We start from the raw sequence: 8,953 nt of genomic DNA, 5'->3' as shown, positions 1-8,953 counted from the left end.
GTGTTAATTAAGAGCATTCTTTTGGCAGAAATCATGGCCTCTCATGTGTCTCATTATTTTTTGTATGATGAAAGCTGCAGGTGTACTGTTTGTTTTATGTAAAGTGAGACTGTCTTTGTGAAGAGATGTGAATGATATCTTTACTCCTCCCCTTTTGCCCCTCATTGCTCACCAGCAGCTCAACACATATATAATCATAGCATTTCAAACACAGACAACCAAAAGAGTCCTAGCTTATCTGATACCATAGTCATGGGGAAAATTATTTATTTGATTGTTTTAATTATAATGGTCTGAATCACTTTACATTTTGCCAGCAAAATGGCCACTAGGCTACAGCAGGGTGCCCAGTCCCAGGCCTGGCGAACCCATGCTCTGTATGCGCCGCATTTTCACATTTTCTCTACTCTGACTCAGTCAATGACGAGCCTGTTAATTAAGTCATGAGTTGAATCACATGTGCTAAATGAGACAAAGCACAAAAATGTGCATAGTTTGGGGACACCAGAGCTGGGACTGGGAACTTCTGGGCTACAGTAACTGAGGTCAAATCAGTTGCAGATCAGGACAACTTTTGGCACTCTAACTTCCTGTGAATGACATTGGTAAAGAGAAAGAGTGTAGCATGATGGCTGATAAACATGCTGCTCCTTAGGTGTGTGTGGAACAGCAAATGTCCTTTTTATGGATGCATATTTGCATGTATTAATTAGCATTATTATGTATGAGTGCTTATCCATGCATAAGCATCCACAAACTTAATGTGAGAGTATGTAAGCATGCAGGTCCACACATCCGTATGTAATTCATATTAGACACGTGAGTTAAAACATAACAGCAACAAACAAGGGACTATATCTGTTTATTTATAGATTTTGGTCTTATTGCTCATCTATTGTAAAATGCACAATGACTACAACTGAATTGAAATAATTTAGAATACTGACTGTAAGTACACACATGGCACACAAAGTAAAATTAATAGATTTAGACCTTGTTACAGTTATTTTTCCAAAGTCAGTTGAAAATCACAGATATTCATAATATTCCATAATATTATTTACATCCCTGATCATGTACATAAATAAACACAGTAAATCTATTGCACTCTATCAGTAAGAAGGGCACAGTAAGTACAAGATTTATGCAGTTTATGTATATATAATGTGAATAAATGCTTCAAACCACATTGTATAATGTCAGTTTTAGAATTAATTCGCATGAAATGTATTTCATGCATACCCTGGTTTATGAAATTATTGCCTACAATCTCTTACACACTCACTCACTGACATACGTTCTTAGTTTCTAGCACCACAACAGTAAATCTGATCTATGTGTTCATGGTTAATTAGACAGTGCCCTGTGGTTTTCTCTGAGATTAGCTCAGTGTGCTTTGGAACGTGCGCTTCTTATTTAACTGTGTACTGAATAAATGACATGCAAAATCAGATGATTTCTCCTTTTTGCTCCTGTGTGTTCTGTACCTCTGTTATACTCACACTCATACATATCACACTCACACACACACACACACACACACACACACAATCACATGGACTCTCACTCCCTGGTGGCCTCTGTTAGACAACGGTCAGTGGCGTCGCTGCAGTCTGCTCTGTGCTTACGCCGGTTCCTGGTATTGGTCCGAATGAGCGCATGCGTGTTATTTGTGCGTAGCCTGCGGAGACGTGTGTGCAGAACTTTGCGCAGTTTTTGCCGTGTGAACGCGTACAGTAGTGGATGCAGCACCACTGTCCAATAGGCAAGCACCAAGAAACATAGCCTCAGACGCTCCAGCCAATCAGAGGGTCCAATGGCTAGCAGGAGAAGAGGTGTAACGGAGAGAGGTGCCCAGCACAGTAGGAAAGAGAGGATGATGATGATGGACATGCGGAAGACACGTTTCTGCCGCTCGCGCCGGTCCCTGTGACGTCTCACAGCACGGCGCAAAGCCAAGATGGCTGACACTGAGGCCCCCACACCAACACTTGGAGGGTTATGCGCACGAGCGGGACTTAATGGTGTGGTTACATGAGACACAGTAGGGGTGGGGCTCAAAGATGTGACTATGGTGGATGATGGGTTAGGAGGAAGAGAAGAGGTTATAGTGGCAATAGCTGAACTAGGGCCTAGAGGTGTAGTAGTGACGGATATAGTTGGGTTAGAGTTTAAAGGTGAGGTTGTAGTGGATGTAGCCAGAAGAGGGTTAAGAGGTGTAGCTATGGTGGATATAGCTGTGTTCGAGTTTAGGGGCATGGCTATGGTGGATATAGCTGTGTTAAATGGTGTGGTTGTGGTGGATGTACTTGGGTTAGGGTTTAGAGGTGTGGTTAGGGTGGGTAGTGAAGGGCTAGGACTCAAGGGTGTTGATACCAAAGATAAGCCTACAGTAGGGGTAGGACTTAAAGGTGTGGTCACGATAGATATAGTGGGGGTGGGACTGAGCGGAGTGTTCACTGAGGGTGTATTGGTCTCTGTGTTGATGGTTATTGTGGTAATGGTGTCCGAGGCCACTAGCGGACCAGTGGAGAGAGGAGGAGGCGAGATGGGTGTAGTCCTTGTTCTGTGATCTGGCGACCTCACTGACCTTTTCTTTCGTTGCCAGAGTCGCCGGGCAGGCCGCCGGGCATCCCGCTGAGATCTGGGTGGGTGTCCAATGCGAATGCGCAGGGCTTGCAGAATGCGAGAGTATGTAAACAGCATCACGGCCAGAGAACACAGGAACACAGGCACCTGCAGCAAGAGGTGAGCTTGCAGAGTGCCTGCCCATTCTGAGCACAACACCGTGCTGTTAGTATGAACAGCCACTTCTGCCGACAGACCAGACACAAACCCTGCCTCAACAAATGGTAGGAGGGGCACAGTTAAAGACACCACCCACACTCCAGTCAGCAAAAAGGCTGCTCTTCGTGGTGTAAGCAAACGATTGGCTGGCCGGACACTGATGTCGTAGCGATCGAGGCTGATGAGCAGCAGGTTGAGTGCTGTTCCCACACTGGCGAAGGTGGCCGCTGATTCATGGAGGCAGCAGAGCAGGGTGTGGTGAGGGATGGAGGCCCCGCCCAGCAGGAGGAGTGTGGCAGTGACGGGCAAGCAGAGGAGGCAGAGTAAAAGGTCAAGTGTGTGCAGGCTGAGTGTGACGGCATGGCTCACAGATTCCAGAAGGCTGCAGTGACCGCAGTATAACACCAACACTGTCAGGTTCCCGCCCACTCCCAACAGCAACTCTAGTAGCAGCACGGCACTCACTGTTGCCCGAAATCCGAGCCACGCCCCCTCCTGCTCAGCCAGCCCCGCCCCCACACCATCACTTGCCTGTAGGAGTGGGAATCCAGGACCCTCAGTGATGCTGCCATCCGTCTCCATGGAAACCATCATGCACCATCAAGCACATTGCCAACCCCGCCCATCTGTCATGCTCCGCCTACTCATGCACCTTCTTGGAGCTTTGAGTGGCTTTACTGGTTGACAGGCCTAAGAAAAAAAGGAGAAAATAAATCCTAACAGCATGATTTAAAGGGGTAATATCCTGAGAAGCTGGTTCAAAATGAGTTTTTTTGCTTTTTACACTCTGAAAAGCTTAGAAAACACTGTTAAAATGAAAAATGCATGCAGTGCACCATTTCCCAGTGTTACTGGTGAAAAATCATGACTTGTTTTAGAAGAGCTTCAGAAATAGTTCCAGTTATGATGTAAATCCTGGGACCCATTAGAATAGACCTTTATAACTTTATAAGGCCAGTTACAATATTGTCTCCTTTTACTTATCACTGTGTCAAATGAATGAATGGGTAGTCCATGAGTAAGTAAGGACTTTTGACTGAGGAATTGTGCCAAGCTCAACACTGTATAATCATATTGTTGAATTATATTGCTAATTATGAAGTCTGTTGTTTACTGAATCAGATGTGTTAGAGCAGGAAGAAAATTACATGATACTATCATAGTGGCTGATGCTGGAGTTGGGCATCGTGTTGTTTGTACATATTCCAGAATTAAGTCTGTTTATTGTGAACCTCATAATCCCCAATTATGTGGCACATTGGCTTCACTTATACAAAAAATGGTTTGTAATAAGAGAAACGTGTTTGCAAGCTTTGTGTTACAGGTGGGACACCTTCCATTCAATTGTCATGCTTTGGGGCTTCACCCTGAGTTTTATTAGCCAGTCAGAGAAATGGTTCATGAATATATGCAATGCAAGTACAATGTCATAACATGCTTTGAAAAAGAACAGAAAGGCTCAGAAAAAATAACTAGAAACTTTTTATTGAATAGGCTGCAAGAAACAATTTGAAAGAAATGAGAAAAAAACCCAGTAGTTCTGATTTCACACTGCTTGACACTGGTAATAAAAGGCTATTAAAGGCTAAGATTTTAATAATAAAATCTCTCATGTAAATATTGCATTTTTGACAAGATGCATATCTTTTGGTATGTTCTGAGGAATGGCACAGGACATTTAGGTAATAATAACCACTCTGCATTGGAATATCTAAAAACACAAAAGCAGTTCAGTGTTTTCAAGTGGAATGATAGATACACAAAGACATACACTCAGCAAATGTGTGCTGAATCTTAAGTGAGGGTCCTCTTTGATTCTGACAGATGTAATGAGATATTGATTTGTCAGGGATAATATGATAAAGATGAGACGTATGTGGTACATGTGACCACAGCTAGTATTGAGTGGTGTCCAATTTTAATGGGTCCATGAAAAGCACTCAAAATTAATCTGTTTATGGACCATTCTGCTGAAGTAGCTCAAACTGCAGTCCACAGTGAAGAAAAAATTATTTCAAATGAGCAATTAATATTCAGACTTTAGATATTTACAAGGATTATGTTATGGTCTATTTAAACCCATTCACTCAGGTGTTAACGGAGACAGTAATAAGCTAGGACAGAAATAAAATACATGCAAAATCAGAATTTTATTCCATAGACCAGGCTTTAGAGCAGGAAGTAAGACCGTGTCCCTGTCCCTCATTGCCTAATTACCTGAATTGTTATTGTGAAGTGAATGTGTCTCAAAGTCTCCCAAAAAATCAGTCTATATCCTTAACAGTTTTCACTAGTGAAACACAATTTTTCTACAATTAAGTGAACTGTTTTTGTGTTTATTTTTTCTATGTAGAAAGCTGTGTTTGCTGGCCATGTGCTGGTTATTAGATAAAATTGTCACTCCTGAAACATTTGGTAATGTTTTGGTAGTGATAACTGTGGGGATAGTGACATTTGTTTTAACTATAATCAACATAATTAAGGTATATGGTAACTCAAGGCAAAAGAATTTTAGTCTGAAATCGAAATAAAAAGTCTGAAATGTTTCTTGGTTGCTGACTTTAATCCAGTTAGTTAGAATGATGCTTATACATGTTGATACATACCTTTCTTATAACGCATAAAACTGTGCCTTTGTATTAGGGGGTATGATTACCCACAGTGTATTATTACTACAATTATAACTACAGAGCTGCTTCATTTAAAAAAATATGCAATTTGCCTAGATAAAAGTGACTTAAAATTATGATCACTGTTCTGACAGTTGTAAATCAGCTGGAACTGGATGAAAATATGTGGGTTCAAAATCACAGCAGCCCATGCCAAAATAACCCTCTAGACAAATAAATAAATAAATAAGTTTGACTGGGGGCTGATCCCATTTCTATGATGGCTGTTACTATGGCAACTGGTCTACGGGTTTAAGTGTGCGGTCGAAAATGTAAAAAAGAGAGACTATCTGCGTGTGTGTGTGCATTTGTGCGGAGTGTTCAGCCTCAGACATTGCCTTTTTAGCACAGCTGTGACACTGACCCCGGGTAGAGAGGATGAAGTTTTATGAAAGAGTGAGGAAGGACGGGTTTGGGACAGTACAGCACTGCCTTTACTGTGCAGATTAGAACAGGTCATTGACAAGTGGCAACATGGGACAAAAATGTGGTGCTGGTTCACTTGTGTTTCATTAAAAAATAGCCCAAAGCACTTGAATCTATCAATCACTAACATACAGTTTATACACTAAAAGTCCAATGTATGTCCAAAAGTATCCAGACATGTAATCAGAGAATTCAACAGATATTTTAAGGAGGACCAACTGATGACACAGGTATTCAATTACACACACACGGCTTATGTAATCTCTATAGAAAAGCGTTGCTAATACAATGGGATGCCCTGTAGCAGCCTCACGAGGTTGACCATGCCCAAAGCTTCAGCTGGATAGAGCTCCCCAGCTCTGTGGAGCAGTAGAACTGCATCATCTGGAGTAAAGGAGCTCCATTCAGCATCTTTGGGATGAAGTTTAAAAGAGTGTAGTTTGATCCAGAGCTGATCATCAAACCTCACTACCTGACCTCACTATTGTGGCTAAATGCAATCAAATCCTCACAGCAATGTTCCAGCATCTGGTGTAAAGCCCTCTCAGAAGAGTAGGACAAACTCTAGACCATTGATTTAGTAAGAAATGCTGTTTGAGCAGGTGTCTACAAACTTTTGGAGATGCAGTGTATATACATGAGCCCAAAGCGAGTATGAGGATGCACAGACAGGTAGAGGTAGAAAGATGAATAAAGAGAGACTGACGGAGCATCAGCTGAAAACTACACAGAAGCAAAAACAAGATTGATCAATGTCAATAATGGAAGGCACCGGGGAAGAAGGAACGAGAGGGAGAGAGAGGAAAGAAGTGGGAGGTGCAGGTGCATGCTGAGTTGCGAAATTGCTGGGGAGAAATGTTTGTATCTCCTTCTCTCCATCCATCATTCTGCCTCATCTCTCCATCACCATGCCTCATCATCTCCATCTCCTTCCCTCTCCTTTCCATAAACCATTGCTCACCACATCTCATCCCTCTGTCACGCATTTTTTGCACACTCATTTTTAAAAAGGAGAGAGTGACACTGTATAAAGACACTGTATGTAACCTATGCATAAAAAAATACAGAGACCACTTTTAGTGAATATTAAATCTGTAAAACTAACTTTGTATGAAGTTGAACAGTGCTGAGTTCCTTTGCCTCTAGAAAACACTTTTAATATCTCCCTCCGGCTCTCCGGCTATTAACTTATCCCTCCCTCTGCACCCCCCCCCCCTCTCTCTCTCTCTCTCTCTCTCCCTCTCTCTCTCTCTCTCTCTCTCTCTTCCTCTCTCTTTCTCCCTCTATCTTTCTCTTTCATATTAAGCTCATCTCTTTAGAATGGGGTCACATAATTGGAAAAAGGCACTCACACTGGAATAAAAAAAATAGATGAAGTCACGTGCTTGTGTGTGTGTGTGTGTGTGTGTGTGTTCTCTATGCATGTGTGTGAGACAGTAGCTTATGTATCTAGGCTATGCAGGCTCTTATCATGATTATCATAATCATGATGGTAATGATGATGATACTTTCGAAAAATGAGAAGTGGATAAACCGCCTCAGGCTGACAAATGGAAACAAGAAGGCATAAAAAACAAGCAGCTCCTGAATTCAAAGCCGTGCTAAACGCGTGCGTTCCGTAACAGTAGTGGTACTTTAACACGGGATAGTGATGAATAGGCTAGCGGTGAATTTCTCTGGTAATATTTCCCCCGAGTCACATCTGGAAACTGCAGTAGCACATCTGGCTTCTGCACTGTGACAGTATCCGGTAAAGGAATCATAACGGACCTGCTGGTGGTCGCCCATCGATGAAGTGGTCGGACTCTGCAGAGTCCGGCTGCTCCATCACCTGCTTCCCTGCTCTGGCCTTCGCTCTGACCGGTCCCTTTGGCCATCAGAAAGTGATGTACCGTGAAAGCGTAAAGAAACGAAAACACCGTCGAGTGAAAGAGCCGCTTTACTCACCTCAGCCTCGCGTGCAGGGATTCCCGCGACATTCCACTGCGGTGTGTGTGAGAGTGAGTGAGTGACTCGGTGAGCGAGTGAGCGCGAGCGTGCGGTGGGCTTGGGGGAGCGCGCGCTGTCAGAGCGGGACGGGACGTGAGTGGAATGGGCGCGCGCGCGAGCAGAGGGAGCCCCGTGATGTGAGGGACGGCGAAGAGGCTGACGCTCACACTCACTATCCTCCGTAGCGGTCTGTTACAGCTGCTGCTGCACCAAACTCTCTACTCTGGCGTTCAGACGCTACACACACACACACACACACACACGGTCAGCTGCACCGCTTTCAAACGCAGAAGCACGTGGACATTCACCCAAGCACACATAAACACAAACACACAAGTATTCCTATCTTTATCGGTTATTTTCATTACTATAATTTATTACCAAACGGGTCGGGCCTACATGTTCCCCACGACATCAACATATTCATGTCTTTCTCTCTGTCTGAGATCTGAGGACGTTTGCTCCCATAAAAAGCTGAATGCATTTAGAAAATGAATGTCAAAGGCAGATTAGATTTTAAAGGTAGTACATGATGGATGTGACATTTAGAGGAAGATCTACATATAAATTCACATTATATACCGTATTGTAAACAAGACAGAGACCACCATTCATTAATGTAATTTACCAGGCAAAACTGACTTCATGTTCAAGCTGTTCATTTTCCAGCATCAGGGGAAAAAGCTCACAACATATGTTTAAGAAGTTAAACACAAACTTCAATTCACTATATCTGCAGGGATATTTTTCACACCTCCAAAGTTCAGTCTTATACGTTGGCTGCATTTTCTGCTTTTCACAATCAAAACACATTCAGTGATGCTGAACTCTGGGGTGGCCAGGTCATTTTGAGCACCAGCTTTTTTGATTTGCAAAAAGTGTTTTTCTCTGTCATGGCTTCTTAACAGCTGCACATTCTTTTAGCCCCGTAGTACTGAATGGTCTTCTCACTGTAGAAGGATGGACAGAAACACCTGTGGATTTGTTCAGATCTGTAGCAAGAGTGGAGCTTGATTTTCTCCTACCAGGACTTTTTTAAACTCCAGTTTTGGAATCTCCTGTTTTTCACTTACTTTCCTATG

General features: G+C 42.9%; 1 protein-coding gene across 1 annotated transcript; it reads right to left on the bottom strand.

Annotated features, from left to right (window-relative positions):
- Nucleotides 1-377: 377 nt before the first annotated feature.
- On the bottom strand, nucleotides 378-8,085 carry LOC108439925 (G-protein coupled receptor 22). The gene is made up of 2 exons (XM_017718591.2): nucleotides 7,830-8,085; nucleotides 378-3,477 (listed from the first exon to the last, which is right to left on the bottom strand). Exon 2 carries the CDS (start codon nucleotides 3,379-3,381, stop codon nucleotides 1,564-1,566), a length of 1,818 nt encoding a protein of 605 aa, XP_017574080.1. The 5' UTR covers nucleotides 3,382-3,477; nucleotides 7,830-8,085; the 3' UTR covers nucleotides 378-1,563.
- Nucleotides 8,086-8,953: the final 868 nt, after the last annotated feature.

The sequence above is a fragment of the Pygocentrus nattereri genome, chromosome 26 (assembly GCF_015220715.1).
Source record: "Pygocentrus nattereri isolate fPygNat1 chromosome 26, fPygNat1.pri, whole genome shotgun sequence".
Lineage (NCBI taxonomy): Eukaryota > Metazoa > Chordata > Actinopteri > Characiformes > Serrasalmidae > Pygocentrus > Pygocentrus nattereri.
This window is presented reverse-complemented; position numbering and strand designations above follow the sequence as displayed.